The sequence below is a fragment of the Carex rostrata genome, chromosome 4 (genome assembly GCF_964058835.1).
Source record: "Carex rostrata chromosome 4, lpCarRost1.2, whole genome shotgun sequence".
NCBI classification, from domain to species: Eukaryota; Viridiplantae; Streptophyta; class Magnoliopsida; order Poales; family Cyperaceae; genus Carex; species Carex rostrata.
This window is the reverse complement of record NC_135921.1, coordinates 4466940-4483862: the sequence shown is the minus strand read 5'-3', so window position 1 is coordinate 4483862 and position 16923 is coordinate 4466940. Positions and strand designations below refer to the sequence as shown.

The 16923-nt window shown below is 35.0% G+C and overlaps 2 protein-coding genes across 3 annotated transcripts in view; both read left to right on the top strand.

Moving 5' to 3' along the window:
• LOC144553286 (monoterpene synthase 7, chloroplastic-like) overlaps positions 1-6187 on the top strand; it is a 63298-nt gene extending 57111 nt beyond the window's left edge. Inside the window, exon 8 of the transcript XR_013511345.1 lies at positions 6015-6187. The gene's annotated coding sequence lies outside the window, so the exon portion shown is untranslated. The remainder of the gene's footprint in view (positions 1-6014) is intronic.
• On the top strand, positions 654-5988 carry LOC144553289 (monoterpene synthase 7, chloroplastic-like). Of its 2 annotated transcripts, none has more exons than XM_078301390.1 (7): positions 654-792; positions 1659-1931; positions 2526-2910; positions 3295-3513; positions 3619-3757; positions 4008-4256; positions 5565-5988. In XM_078301390.1, the coding sequence occupies exons 2-7, from the start codon at positions 1715-1717 to the stop codon at positions 5859-5861; spliced, it is 1506 nt and encodes a 501-aa protein (XP_078157516.1). In that variant the 5' UTR covers positions 654-792; positions 1659-1714; the 3' UTR covers positions 5862-5988. The 2 variants fall into 2 exon arrangements, with proteins under 2 accessions (XP_078157516.1, XP_078157515.1); XM_078301389.1 differs by having other exon boundaries at positions 2523-2910.
• Positions 6188-16923: the final 10736 nt, after the last annotated feature.

The window sequence follows — 16923 nt, the reverse complement described above, 5'->3', positions numbered from 1 at the left end:
AAAAAATAAATAAATCATGATATTTTATATTTTAATTAAAAAATAAATACGGAAAATTATTCTCTGGATTCACGCTAATTGAGGCGTCTCTCGATCTGAGGCAATTTTTCAAAAAGAAGGTCTGAATCCAGAGAATTATTTTCTAGACTGGACGAATTTCAAATTTTTTCGAATTTGAATGCAAAATATTAAAAAAAATATATATATTTTTAATATTAATAAGAATTTCGGCATGCATGTAGTAGAGCTTTTTTTCATTTTCGAAACAATAAACTAGCAGATGACCAAAAAATCATATTTCTGCGCAGGCAGAACCACTCATCAGCAGTTTGTGATGATTGTAGAATTATAACGGAATTAATCCGGCACTTGCTTATGACATAGAGACCCTTTAATATTAGTGCAGATTTTGTCCGCACAAATTTTAAAATAGATCCAATGGTTGAAATTCATTAACTCAAAAAGATTCTCTTTTGAGTTAATGCAGAGGATACGAATTCTAAGTGCAAGGACACCTATCTTGACTCCCTATCTTATTTTCTTTTAAATAAGATGTGTTGAGGTATCTAGGAAAGCCTATGCTTGGAGATGCTATAAAAAGATGTGTTGAGGTATCTAGGAAAGCCAAACCACCATATATTAGCAGTCTGCTTTGCTCATCCAAGAAGCAGTGCTTTCCCCAAATCTTGCAATATGGAAACACCATGCCTAGCAGTTGAACGACGTTCTGCAAACTGGAAACCGACAATATGGCACCACAACTTCATACAGTCAATAACTGAAGATGGCAAGGTAATTAGTGACATATATAATATATACATTTAACATGTAACCATTGAGAAAAAAAATTTCCCTTGCAGTTTCATATACTAATTATGTTATCTAGATCTTGTAGTTCTCATAATTCAAAACAAAGGTTGGATATGTAACCATTAGAGATCATTAATTAACATTAGTACATTACTGTTCATAATAGCTAGCATGTCGGAGCACCGGAATTTTTTTTATAAACCATAATTAGAGATGATTACTTTTATTTTTTTTTAACAAAAATCATAAGAACTGAAATGTCATTTCGGTCCGAACTTTTTTTTTTCAGAATTAAAATGACAATTCAGTTTGAGGTATTTTCACAAGTTTTACAACATCATTTTTCTGGTATGTTTGATATAGGTCCACAATTTTGGTGGCTTAGAAATCAAAGTGAATATGAAAAATTCAAAAATTTTATATCAAAGGAAATCATGCATTTGTGTGCAAGACATGAGAATAAAACAGAAACAAAACAAAAATGCAAAGATGATCGCAGGGTAGGATATATAGTCAAGATAGTTTTTGAGTTCATAATTCTTAATCAGAGGTAAAGTAAGATTTTTCATGTCAGTTCGTAGATGATCCTCGATACATAATTTTATTTGTTTAGTTTTTTAAATACTTCCCTTTAATTAGTAAACAAAATTTTCAATAAGCAATAATTATATTCAATATGGAATTTCTATCTGTGCAGCTCTGATACAAATTGAAATGTTGCTAAAGGTTAGCGTAAACTAAGTACGTAAATGAGACCATAAGTATGTCCCGTATAAGTTTATGGTCTAATTAAGTTTCAAATGTATCATTCAAACCAATAACACTTTTGTTGTTTAACGAATTAGTAGGTGGGAGATATAAAAGAAATAAAGAATCTCGTAAGCTCAAGGAAGAGGTGAGGGAAATGATATACGGAGAAAAGTTGCTCAAAGATAAGCTAGATCTTATTGATTCATTGCAACAGCTTGGAGTGGCATGTCACTTCAAGAAGGATATAAAATGTGTGCTTACTGAGATCCATGAGTCTATGGATCAAATATTGATGTCTACCAGGGATGACCTCCACCTCATATCACTGCTCTTTAGACTACTAAGGATGCATGGATTTAGCGTATCAGAAGGTAGCTAGCAAATTGGCATTTTATATTTGTCTTTTACCTGCATATCTTCTCTGCTACTTCTCTCATCTAGTATAGTTTCCATGGTAATTGATACAAGATAACTTTTTATGCCAGACCAAAAGAACCGACTTAATTTTTGTTGAATTATTTAAAATATTGTTAGAAGAAGAAGATACCAATCATATATATATAGCTTTCGTTTTTTGGGAGCATAAATTAAATTGTCAAACCATTATGGATCGGACATCTGATTAATTTATAATTAAGGTTAAATTTAGGGTTAAAATTTAGATGAATTTTTTAAATTCTGATTCGCAATTAATTAGAATTAGAAGTTAGAGCATTGAAAATTAGAAGTCAGAATAATGAAAATTATAAGTTAGAGCATTAATTTTTATCTAGTACTAAGTAGCTATTTAAACCTCATACGCTATTTTTTTTTTGCCTCCCCCTCACCTGCAGACGAAAATTCTAGATCTGCCCATAGCTTGAAGAATTAATCTTTGTCCTATTGCCTGTGCTGAAATTTCAGATATCTAATGTGTACTTGAATGGAAATTAATATGTCTAATGTCAAAACTCAACTCTAAGCAGATATATTCAAAAACTGCATGGACAACAAAGATGACTTGAAAGCAAAGCTTTCTTCTGACATTAAAGCAACATTAAGTTTGTATGAGGCTTCTTTTCTCACGAAAGAAGGAGAAGAGAAACTAGAAATGGCAAGGGACGTGACGACCAAATATCTCACAGATTTCTTGCAGAGCTCAAAAAATACCGATTCAAGGCTAAAAGAACATGTTGCTCATGCACTGGAGATTCCTCTGTATGGCCGGGGAACAGAAAGGTTGCACGCTCGCTGGTTTATAGACCAATATAAGTTGGACGAGCATATGAGGCCAGCTTTTATGGAACTAGCGGTTTCGGAGTTTAATTTACTTCAGAACGCATATAAGAAAGAACTAAAGGAGACCTCAAGGTATAACGATTTACATTAACGAGGAAAATAATCTCACTTTTTCTTTTTTTATAATTCATGTTTTTTATAAAGTATACAGAGTAGTTCCATTCATCACTTCAAACCGTCCTTTCCCGCATTATATTATCATATACAACTGTTGTTGACCTGGTGTCGCAATGACAATGGTATGCGGGCTCTACAATATTAAGGCAAAATAAAATAGTAACCTATGACTTTATCAAGGGACAGTTAAGTTCTAATTTGATAATCACTAACAAATCTTTAGACTGATTATTATTTGCAAAATAGATAAATAATAAAAGAAAACATGCATTTAATTACAAAAACAAAAAAAACAAAAACAAAAATTAACGGTTGAAATTTACCATTTTGATTCTTCAGGTGGTGGACAGATTTAGAGATTGATAAAAAGCTTCCTTTCATTCGAGATAGAATCGTAGAAAACTATCTTTGGAGTATGGCATTTGTTCCTGAACTGAAGCATGCTCATGCTAGAAAAGCAATAACAAAAGCAATTAGCTTAATTACATCAATTGATGATATCTATGATGTGTACGGGTCGTTAGATGAACTTGAGGCATTTACGCATGCTGTGGAGCAGTAAGTGTTTCATTCATTTATTGCATACATTACTACTCAGTATTCACTAATTATTCACTATATATCATATCAATACTCCTTGCTTTTTACCATTTCCATCTAAAGGTGGGATATCACTTCTATTGAGATGCTACCTGACTTCATGCAATTGTGCCTTAGAGCTCTCATTAACATGGTTCAGGACGACAGCGATCTTGTCCTGAAAGAAAGAGGGCTTAGAATCACTCCGTGTTTAAGGAAAGCGGTAATGAATCAACATCTTTTATTTTTGGTCTTGAAATTTTCTTCTCTGGTTAATTAGTACATAGACTCTTATGTACTATCACTTGGTATCACCATTTTTTCTAATTATTTTTATTGCACCTTTCCACCCAACATTCTCGTTAAATTACCACCTTAATTAGGTTTCATATCATACCAGCATATATGCCCCGGAAAGCCATCTATTAGTTAAATATGCAAAATAATGATCATTCTTTCCGATAATTTTCTAGTGGACGGATTTATGCAAAGCATACCTAGTGGAAGCAAGGTGGTACCACACCAAATATCAACCAACATTGGAGGAGTACCTTGAGAATGCATGGATCTCTATGTCAGTAAATGTTTGTTTTACTAGTGCTTACTGTATCAACGATGAAGTTTCTGCTAATGATTTGGAGCAGTTGTTACATGGTTATCCAAATATTATGCGTGTTGCTGCTATTTCTGCCCGTCTGTCGGACGACTTTGGAACATCTTCTGTAAGTTATAGCATTTAAAATATCTGATAATATAATACGGATCTTAATATTATTTTCATGTGTACTTGGTGTTAAACCATACATCTATTTTAACAAGGGCGAGCGTTACAAATTAACCTAGCTACTGTGACATATCTAACAATTTCAAACCAGATTGATGTCATCTAGGGTTGAAAACGGAGTGGATAATATCCAATCCGTATTCCAAAATTAAATACGAATATTTAATATTTAAATATCCGTGCGGATACGGATACATATATAGTTTTAAAATTTAATTATCTACATCCAAATAGTAGATATATACCATATAGTTTAATATGTATTATAAGAAAAAATGTTATTCACCAATATATATAATTAGATAAATATTATGAACTTTGATATTCTTTTAATATATATCCGATCCGATCCATGTCCATATCCATATTAAAAAAATATAAAACGGATAAGGACATAATTTTACCACTATCCGATCCGTTTTCACCCCTTGATGTCACTTTTGTCAACAATCTCAATTTGGGATGTTGTATGTGGAGTTAGAATCGGTCAACTCGGAAGAGATCAGCTGACAGGGATTTCTTCCAAAAAAAAAGTCTGTTTTGTACTTAAAAAATATGGAAAATTTAGAAGGAAAAAAAAACTTTATTAGAAACTATGTAACAAAAAATGGGTTTTACTTACAATATCTACTCTCATAATACAGTACAGGCATATAAATATTAAAAATAAATATAAATTTTGATAGATAAGTTAAATTGTAAATCCTTTTTTAAACAAGAAAAATGTTGCATACACAATAAAAATAAAAGGAACTTTTATTTAATAGATAAAAAAGAAAATTTATATTCTTTTTTTAATATAAACCAATCCAGGCTAGGTGTATCTGATCTTAATTAAAGTTTAAAGTATTTTTTTTTTAAGGTCAGTTGGCAAGAAGCACAATATATTAATAAGAAAAAGTTATTTACAGTCTCCCAATGAGAGTTTTACAACCCTAATCTCATATCAGCTATTAATTAAATAAGACACTAATCCAAAATATCATCAAAACAGGTCAAATTTTTAATAAATTGGTGAATATAAGTAGAAAATAGGCCGATTATTCTGATTCAGCACTGATTCTACCGGTTTTCTGTACAAAACTTACCCAGCAGAGAATATTGGCAATAAATCAATTCGCCTCAGGCTGAGTCAACTTAGAATCGACTGATTTTCAAACCATCATAGAAAAATCAAGAATTATTACATAAGCAATTTATATGTATTATGTAAGCAATTTCATGATATCTTCATTTTAATATTCAGCATGAAATAGCGCGTGGGGATGTTGACAAAGCTATTCAATGCTACATGCGTGACAAAAGAGTCACAGAATCTGCCGCTCGCCAAGGGATAAACGAGATGATATGGAAATGTTGGAAATTACTGAACTGCGAAAATGTCGGGGATTCTGCTTTCCATGAGTATTATAGAAATGTTCTTCTCAATATCGTACGCATGGCACAATGTTTTTACGGAAGTGGCTTGGATGGATATGCAGAGCCGGGTCATAAGACTAAGGAGCAAGTAATCTCACTATTACTGAAGCCAATTGAAATATAATTTTTACATTACTTCGCTTGATATGTTATAGTTGTGAGAAAAGAATAATAGTGAAGGTCTAGTAAGTACTGATCGTGATCGCATTCCAGCCAGCAAATATGCCCTGTCAGTAGCCGCAGACGGAGTCATAAGTACTCAAGATCATGTTTTAAGTTATTTTAAGTTGTTGGTATAAGAGTCCTAGCTAGTGCTTTTTGTTGCTGTGCTTTGTGTTACAAGTATTTTGTGTTATGTTTAGTACTGGAAGGTAATGCATGTTATGGAGTTATGGTAACAGTTGGCAATTAGAGTGTTGCAAGTGTTTTTGTTTCTAAATGTGGCTCAAGTTATAACTTATAAATAAATTCAGACTTTATCTCTGTTGAAAATTTCTCTCCTCTTTAATTCTGTATCTTGTGTTCTCTCTTAGTAATTCAATAACTATGATTTTCATTAGTATAAATATGGACTATGATTTGTTCTTCACTAGCTACCTTGTGCTTTTACAGGATTCTTTTAATTAGCTCCATATAAAAGCTATTATCTTCACAAGAATCTTATGCCAATTATTTGAATATAGTATATATACACAAAAGCTTGAATTGATCATATACTACTACTATTTATTCTATCCAAATCAAACGGAGGATTGGATAACCATCCAAATTTTATCTAGTATGTATACTAAAATCGTCTAACCACCGCCGTAATTATCATATAGAAAAAGTTGTTACCATAATACCGCCTCCAAACTAAAGAATAGTCAGTATGTCACAGAGAACCCTTGGCTTGGATTAAGAGTGAAGGGAGACAAGATGGGGACTAGTAGAAAAACTGGAATTAGGATCAGTTATTTACGTACATTAGGATCAGATTTTAACCGATTATGATCAAGGCGATACTAATACTACACTAATTTGGATCGGTTAAAGAACCGATCCAAATAGTTTAAATTATGATCGGTTCTATTAAATAACCGATCCCAATAGTATGAATTAGGATTGGTTATATTAAACCACCAATCCTAATATAAATTAATCTAAATTGGTTGTATAAAATAGCTGATCCTAATGTATACTAATCTGGATCAGTTCCTTTAAACAACCGATCCAGATTAATATATATTAGGATATGTTTTTTAATAGAACCAATCATAATAGTTATTTTTTATTTTTTTAATACCCATTAGAAAATAACAATTAGGATTGGTTCGATTAAAAAACCGATCGAGATTAACATTTAGTAGGATTAGTTGTATAGAATAACCGATCCTAATTGTTATTTGGAAGTTTTTTTTTAATACAAATTGGTATCTATATGGGTTTTTTCAAAATAACCGATTATGATGTTTTATTGAATCTAAAAAAATATTTTTATTTATTTGGCCAGCTTCCATATATATTTTGCTGGCCAATATACTAAATTATTATTTTTTGCATACAAATCACATACAAATCCTAAATTAAATATCATAGACATACACATCCTAAATTAAATATCACATACACATCCTATTAAATATCATACACATACACATCCTCAATTATTATAAAAAATTCATGTTCATGCAAATTAAGTTTACAAATCCTAAATTGTTCTACTTTTTCTCACCTTTACTTTATTTAGGAAAATTTGAACCCACATTAGGCGAAAGTCGTTGAGGCGTTGGATAGCATATCTAGCAGGAATGTCCTGCCTTTTTTAAAAGATAGAAGAGCATGCACAATTAATTGTGTATTTAATTATATTTGAAGCAACAATGCTTATTTTTTAAAAATATACAAATGCATATATACCTTTAAGCTCGGAAAAACATCGATGTATTCCTTTATTATGTCATGCATCAACAACATGACATAATATGCACATTCCCATCCGTTTGGTTGTTGTGGGCACTATATAACACATCAAGACAGTTAAAAAATTAAACAAGTTATACGTGTCAGATTAACAAATCCAACAAGGCACAAGGCACAACAAGGCAAGAGGTCAAGGCACAAGGCCAGCAAAACATATCAAGGCAAACAGAACAGAACAAGGCACAACAAACCAAATAGCCAACAACAGAAGCAGGTTAACAGAACCAAAACAGAGCAAGGAAAGCACATACAAGGCAACAGGTCAGAGAGCAAGGCAACACAGCCAACAGAACAACAGTATTCACCATAATTTCATGCATTGATTCCAAACAAACGAGAGAAATTCAATAGAAACTATTACCTTGCAATCGTTATGAACCTTTAAAGTAGTACACATCTCCGTGCGGAAGGCACTGTTGAAATATGAACACAGTGAACAATCAGTACTTACAAGAGATATTTACCATGATAAAATAATAAAAAAATCATTAGCATTCTAAACAAGCATAAAATTTATGAAGGCACTTACTCCTCAAGCGCATCAACGATCCTCAGTGTTCTTTTGTGCTTCTTATCAGAATCGAACACGTACAATGCACTTTCTTTTGTAGCATGTCATATTATATAATTTATATGAATTGAAAGAAATTTAATAAAATTAGAATATATATAGCACTCACAGCTGATGATACGGTATAAATATCAATCTCTTGTCTCAGTTTTCTTTGAGCGCTCGCCTTATGTAATCATGACAGGATTCTGGGTCATTGTTCATCATGATGTCACTTGTTCTAGCGGGATCCATGAAACTAACCTGCTCATCGAAAAATTTCTCCTTGAGGTATTTGTGCCAATGCCTGCAAAAAAAAGGCATACAGGTGATCTCAATTTTGTGAAATTTGAATTAAAAGTACTACATTATGCCATTATTATGAATATTATTAACTCACAACATCCAGATCTGAACAATTGCTGCAGTGAACCACTCCTTTGGTTTAAGCAAGTTTAAACAATCATCTACATAAACGGATATGGACTCTACTAAACAGAAAATATCAAGTGGGGGATCGATATGAAATACATTGCCATCTTGGTCTGAAAATCGATCACGCAGGAGCTTGAATGTTCGTCCCCATTTGTAAAAATTGATACCATCAAACACCTTGAAGTAACTCGTTGCGTTCCCACCTTTAGGAACTTGTAACTCTTTGCATGGTTCCTGCAAAATTTCATAATAAATTGAAATAAAATCCAGAATCAACTATAACTCTATCATATAGATACAAATTAAGAAGTATAAGAACTTGTAATAATAATATACCTCAACTGGATTTATCAATATCATGAACATCGGCCATCCAGTGAAACTGCTGAGGACATCCTTTAGGGTTACCTGCTCGTCATTTGGTATAGGTAAGGGGGTGTCTATATAGTTCGCATCACAAATAACATCCACCATTACTCTTGCGTGATTGGGCAGCATAGGCCTACTGTGAATTGTTCCACCTTGTACAACTGGAACATGAATTATCCCTATGGCCACTACAACAGTTTTCCCATCTTGCTCCACCTGGAGTTTGCATCTTAGTTCTGCCTCCTGTACAAATATATGTATTTACTCGAATAAAATAATATGTATGAAACTAAGACATGTAATGGAAAATAAATTAAAATCTAAATATGTATGAAACTAAGGCATAGGCCTACTGATTAAAATCTTAATTTGCATTACCTCAGTAAAATCGGAAAGAACTATTGTTGGTTTGACTAACTGGCAGCTACTCTGAACGACTGTTGGGCTATCCGTCTTTTCTTGTTGGCCAATTTGCTACTGAAACAACATTGCAATTTTCGCCTCCATGTCTCTCTGTAATCTCTTCTCTATTCCTCTTACTTTCTCCTCCACTTTCTTATCCACTCTCTCCTCAAATTCACGTTCGGACCTCGAGAAAGTGCTTCTCTCCTTTTTTGAGTTTTTCTCGTATGTTTTTTTGATTGGAACCAGACCTCCCACTCCTCTCACCCTCCCAGGATGTTCCGGATTTGGCAGAGATTTTCCTATAACATTGTCGTATCGTTGGATGGTCAATAAGCCTTGTTTGAAAGTCGCTTCTTGTTCTTCCTGAAATAACAACATGTTATAACATAATAAATTAAAGTTGAATTTCAATGAATGACAATATCTACATCCTCACAATTTTGTTGATGACCGGTACATATGTTTCTAGATAAAAGCGTTCCTTGGTCTCGTCTGAGAGCTTCTATCTTGCTAGTTTCCATGTGACGTGCCTATGCTCAACCGACAAATCAACAATCTTCTCTGGTGTCAATGCCGTAGTTGACCATTGGGAAGACGGATCACTATATGTTTTCTCATTTGCAATCGCCTGCATAGCATCTCTAAGTCTACTCTAGAAATCCTCACGATTATAACCTCTGGATCCTAAGAAATGTGGATACTTGTTGTGGGCCGGATTCGCCTTCCCAATCTTGCTGGCATTCTACAATTTGAACAAAGAAACAACAATTGGCCTTAATTATAAAAATATTTGAATTCTTAATTAGAGATAAGGTAGGTTGTGCATAGAAATAAACATACATCAAATTTCGTTGTCTTTCAGTACTCGACAAATTCATCCCAGTCTTGCTGTTCAATATTGAGCTTGCCAAAATCTGGTTCTGAGCTTGACAAATTGCACCACGCTTTAGTCAGATCGGTTCTGAACTTTCGGTGCATGGTAGCCATTTTCTGATAAAAATACTTCTTCACTTTTGGGTGCTCCTCTATACCCCAGTCTAGCTGCCAAACAAATAGAAATCAAAATTTGGAGTTAGTTAATATCAAATGAAAGCTTGTGAAATTAGTACCATGTTATTTACCTTAAGTTGTTCCATAGGAATTGTTTTTTGTTATCTGGAACATCTTTCCAATGTTGGTACCTTATAGGAACATTCCTTCTCACCAATACCCCAAGTTGTGTTGAAAAACTCTTTGTCTCCTCAGTAACAATAGACCTGAAAAATTTGTCAAGTGGAAGATTTTTGCCTTTCTCATTGAATTTCTCCTTCATTTGGGAAGGCCCTCTTCCTCGTTTCTCACCCGAGGCTGGCTTACTATCACCATGACCACTACCACCTTCCATATCTGCTCTTTTTCAAAAAGTTCTCTCCTGCTCATGAGGAATGAGATTGACTTATTTTTGACGACTTGCATTGTATGATTTCTCCTATTTTATATGTTTGGTTAAAGGATCGTTTAGGCGAGATGACACACCAGATTTTGATATAACCATCGGCTAATGTGTTGTTAACTTGTGGGCAATGCTCAATGTCATTAGGCAACGTGTGTCATTGTACCTACGAACACAGTTCTTGGATTATATTATTTCAGATCTTTTGATCCTATTGGCATGGCACAGGGTGATTTACTAAACCCGTATTATTATTATATTTGTACACATAGTGCTTTGGTACTAGACTTCGATTTGATTACTATCCGATATTGTATCTTGACTTTGGGTTTATTCTGCATATTGGCATATTATAATTACCGCATCATGGCATTAATTAAAATGTTTTCTTTCTATTAGATATTGAAATAGGATCACACTTGTACATATTTTAATTATATTCATAATTGTACGCAATTTATAAATGAAAGTGTTTTGATCGTAGAGGATCCCTGAGGGGATAATTCTGGGTCATATACTGGGCAATTCGTCGCTCATCCATATGTTGTTTCGTGGGTTTTAGGTACAAAATCTGGCGATCCACAACACGAGTTGCCAGGAACTGTCCCTAATGGCCATGCCAATTGATTAGTTAGGGTTAGGCTTTTGATTAGGTTTATGAGTCTCGTACTTCATGTGTTATATATACGGGCTCAATAGATCATGTATCTCCCTCCTGTAGTTGATATTATTTTGGATCTGAGCTGGATCGTATTGTATGATGAGTATGTTTATGTTTATTTATTTGTATATGACTGATGCTGATACTTTATTTTATACTTCCACTGCTGTTTTATTATTTTGTTATCTTAGCCTTGTGTGCTTAATGATTAATTAAGTATGAGGCGAAGCTGATCACACCTTAATCCAGAATTCCTGGTTTAGGGTGCGACATCCTTTGGGTGGTATCAGAGCTCAGGTTCATGATGTTCTTTACATACTGAGCTAGGTATCACTCGAAAGAACGAATACGAAGCATAGTCACATATGGATAAACTAATATATATATACACGAATATACGAGTCAAAGCACTTTGACAATACTTATTAAATAAAAACTCGCATATATATACTTAGAATCAAAATCCCCTCTTATCATACATACCATCTCACGCGTGACCTGATCCTTATATATTTTGTTACTATCTTTTCAGTTGCACCATAGGCGACCATTGCTGTCATATTCCGTGACCCCGTAGGCTGTATCTCAGCCTACCGAGCCTCGTCCTGAGCTCTCAGTGGCTAGTACTTCATCTCGACCACTCGTAGTTCATTCTCAACCATCTGTGGTACGAGGCTACGGGGATGTTTTTGAGTATTATGTCTCTCTGCAACGTGGTTTGGTGGGATGCGAGGGTAGCTGAGCAGGCTCCTCGCAGCCCACTGGAGCTGGTGCATCACCACCCCCTCCTTTTCAGCCTCGTAGACATGCACCACCACCACCACCTCCTTCTCCACCTCGCGAGCATGGACCACACGGACCACCACCACCATCACCTCTAAGTGGCATAGACGCTGCATAGCTCATGCAACAGTTCTTCCAGGGTTTGGCCCAATTTACGGGTCAGGGAGCTGGTGACGACCCTTTCACTATAGCTCATCAGGACTTCACCCATCTACACACGTCCCGGTTCGATGGGCATGGCACTTATACAGCGGCTGAGGAGTAGCTTACTGTCATGTAGGAGACATTTCGTCTTGCACGTTTTCCTGCCGAATATCATAATGAGCTCGCTGCCACACTCCTTGATAGAGATGCCCGCCATTGGTGGACCTCACAATAGCCTCAGTACGAGGGAGGTCCTGTTATTCCGTGGTCCTAGTTTACTAATTCTTTCCATTCCCGTTTCCTGGGTCAGGCCCACCTGCGGACCTTTAGGCAGAGCTTTGTGTCTCTCACTCAGGGCAGTTCGACCGTACATCATTATAGGACTACCTTCATCAACCTATCCCACTACACCCCCAATTTAGTGGTAGATCCGCAGAATTGCCGCTTACGATTCATTGAGGGGTTGCAACCCATGTTAGCGTGCCACATGGCTGCCTTTCCAGGAACTTGATGGACAATGCAGAGTTGTTGGAGAGATTCCAGCACCAGCACTGGAGTGTCTAACCGATTACTGATTTCATCGATTCTGATATGGTATGTGATATTGGGAAAGGTGTTGTTCTGAGAGAAAAGAAAGAAAAAAGAACTTTGTGGTTCACTCACGTACGTATGTCCGTACGAGAGAGTTTATTGATTGTGGGGACGTTGAATTTTCCGACGGGTGTAAGCCCCCATCGTTAATTACCTCGAGATTTATGTCTCTCGAGCACCTCCTCATTCCAAGATTTAGGACCGCTAAACGTAAATAAAAAGGGGGGGGTGTATTTATGTTGTAAAGTATGCATATAAATGCGATGCAATGATACAACTTAGGTTTCTTATCCCTAATTTGACCAATGCATTGTATTTTCAGTATAAACTGAGGATTGTGGATTGGCTTCCTTGTTCGATCCTTAAAGAGTATGTGCATATGAATGCAATGCAAAGATGCAACTTAGGTTTCCTATCCCTAACTTAGCCTATGCATTAGTGTTTTCAGTATAAATTGAGGATCGTTGATTGGTTCCTTGTTCGATCCTTGGAGATTCATCTTGAGTCTGAACTTGAAGCGCGGTGCCAATTCAGGTTGTCGAGATGTTATGTGCATAGTAGAACTCAGAGCATATGACGCGGTGCCAGCTCCTACCGCCTACAGGTATGGTATGGTGCACGAGGGCCTTCAGAGCATACGACGCGGTGCCAGCTCCTACTACCTATATTTGCATATGAATGCGATGTTTTCAGTATAAACTGAGGATCGTGGATTGGTTCCTTGTTCGATCCTTAAAGGGTGTGTGTTTATATAAATGCGATGTTATCAGTATAAACTGAGGACCATGGAATGGCTTTCTTGTTCGATCCTTGGAGATCATTGTGTGTGCATATAAATGTGATGTTTTCAGTATAAACTGAGGATCATGGATTGGCTTCCTTGTTCGATTCCTGGAGAGTTTGTACATGTATATGTTGTGTTTGGGACTTAGGCAAATTTTATTTTGGTTCTCAAATTGGAGTAAATTGGATTTTGAGGGCTTTAGAAATTGGATTTGGATGATTAAAGTTTATGACTTCATAGAGGGATTAGCATAAAGCACATGAGAGACTGGTTTGGTTCATTTGCATTTTCACCATTCACTTTATCAATTTTGGAAGAAGGGCACCTGTTGCTTCACGTACACATTTATCAGTTTTGTCAATGTTTGGAGCATAAGATCTCTCAATTTACTTGGAGATTTTGTATGAATCTTTACATTCTTATTCTATAATATCAAGACTGCATATCGGTCAATTTTCATAATTTTTCATGATGATTTGTTATGTCAAACAGAGGTGCAAACTAGTCACCTGAGCAGCATTTTTATACGTTTTTACAGTTTTTCAGATTGTCTTTTCCATTGTGACTTATTCAATTGGGTCATTTTAGGAGTTCTTTATATGGTTTTAAAGAGGGATGAATAAAGAGCTTTTGAGAGGTGGAATCAGGTCATTTGAATGTTTGGTCTGACTTTTATTCAATTTGCAAGAGGGATAGATTTTAAGAACTTGGTCATTTTTGGGTCATGCTGAACTGAATCAGGGTGTCATTTTGTGATTTGAATTTTTCCTTATTGGCTCATTGTTTCGAGCTGAAATTTGTACAATTTGTTTCTTGTTGTTTGTTATTTAGGCCATAAAAATTTGAGGATTTGAGACTTAGTGTACAAGACTCCACAAATGTTTCAAGACAGCAAGGCAATCCATTTTTCTGGTAAATGAAGCAGCAGCATTTTTCTGAACGCTGAACTGAGGATTAATTTCCGCTAATTGCCTACACCAAATTTTATATTCTTTACATGAAAATGTTCGTCGAGTCATGTTCTATATGCATGTAAAATATTTTTGTAAAACTCAGTCTAGAGCTATGTGAAATATGTACTTTTGTATAGGGAAATCTGCTGGTAAATGGCTGCTGTTATCGTGCTGATAACCAAATTTAAAAGTCCATTCCAAGAGTTCTGCTAAACCAAATTTCATGCTCTTTATATGAAAATTCTCAGGACATAATTCTCTATAGTTTGGAAAATTTTCATGGATTTTGGAGCTTCCTAGCTATACCAGACAGAGAGTTAAACTCAAGGGCAAACACAGAACTGTGCTGTAATTTTGCTGTTTTTTTCACATTTCAAAGGCTGAACTTCAAAAATTCATAATAAATTGAAAAAAATCCAAATAATAAGAAATTTGTGTCCATGTTGCATGTTTTTTAATGCTCTACGTGATGGTATATTTACTTTTACAATTTGATTCATGCATTAGTCTAGACTTGCTGTTTTATTAGTAGAGGTCAAAAGAGGTGTTTTGAGGCATTGCATTGTTAAAAATCCATCTAATCATCATTCAAGAGCATTTAAAGGCTGCCAGAACATGGTATTTTGCAGGGAGGTCCCTGGTTTATGAAAATCACATTTTTAGTCCTTCTCACTTGATTGAAAAGGCAAAATTGTCAAGACTTCATGGATCTAGAGATGTAAATGACATGTAGCAATTGGTGGTGTTGTCTTTTTACACCTTAGACCTTAGTCTTTCACTAATTGCAAATAAGTTCTCAAGAATAGCGAGAGTTAGCATTTTGGCAGCATAACCCCTTATATTATTGATTCCTTTCTTTGCAATTAGGCCCATCAAGTGATCATTAGATTGAGGAAATGCAAAGGATGCCAGCTGGCTCTACTTTGAACAGCCCTTGTGTGTTAATTTTTTATTTTATCACTTTATTCTCTCAAGTGGATATTTTAAATAAAATAATCAAAGGGCCGAATGTGCAAGGATGCCAGCTGGCTCACTACACACATCTTAGCCAATAATCATTTTATTAAAAGATCCAAGAGAGGCAAAGAAAAAAAAAATTGAAGAAAAGGAAAGATAAAAGTCTACATGCATACTCATATCTTGTTTTCTTTTATTTATTTCTTTTTTTGAAACATCTAAAAATGGCCGAAATATACTATAATGTAGATAGAAATGTGTTTTGTCATTCTTTTTATATCTTTTTGAAAGGTAGCATATAATATGAACTATTAAAGTTGTGTTTTAGCAATTTTAGATACACATGTTTTTAAAAGAAAATCAACCTCCATAGTTGCATTGATTGCAAGGGAAGGGATTTATTCTATTTTTATAAAGAAGCTAAATCCATGGCTATGATGAAGCCAAGATTCAAGCCCTTTTCTTATCAATCATCACATAACATAGAAGAGGCAAAAAGAAGAATAAAAGATCAATCAAAAGAACAAAAAAGAAAGGAAGTGATAGCAAAAAATTAAATTCAAGCTCCAAGTAAGAAGCATTTTATTGATCCATGGCATCAATTACAAGCGGTGGCCTTTTTAGGCGATTACAGTGCAAAGTTTCTGATTTTCTACCTATTTCTATTGAGAAAATTGCAAAGGGTTGAGATGGTTTTCAGTTTTGATTTGATTTGGAGAGGGGTTTGTTTTCAGATTTTTGATGAGAGGTTTGTGTTATGTTTTGAGGTTGTATTGAGAGTAGGGGTGAAAACGGAGCCGGATTATCCGGCGGATATCCGCTCTGTATCCGGATATAATCCGAATCCGGATTATCCGGATTCGGATAATTCCCGGATACGGATTCGGATAATTTTCAGAAATCTATAAAAGATCCGGATTCGGATACGGAATCCTAAACGGAGCGGATATCCGAATCCGGAGCGGATATCCGAATTATCCGGATTCGGATAGTTTGGCTTGACCCATATAAAAGAGGAATAAATATTTGCTATAGGTGGGATTTGAACCCATGTCCTCCCATCTCAATGCCTTTAGACTAAGCTTCAAACCACTACACCACAACATCTTTTGTTATCATACACTTATTTGATGTATATATATTATATTAATAGATTATCT

Bases quoted from the DNA above. Each gene is read 5' to 3' on its own strand.
- LOC144553289 (XM_078301389.1), top strand. From the start codon at position 1,715: ATGATATACGGAGAAAAGTTGCTCAAAGATAAGCTAGATCTTATTGAT. The intron at 2,911-3,294 runs GTATAACGATTT...TTGATTCTTCAG, and splicing joins GAACTAAAGGAGACCTCAAG to GTGGTGGACAGATTTAGAGA. The intron at 4,257-5,564 runs GTAAGTTATAGC...TTTAATATTCAG, and splicing joins ACGACTTTGGAACATCTTCT to CATGAAATAGCGCGTGGGGA.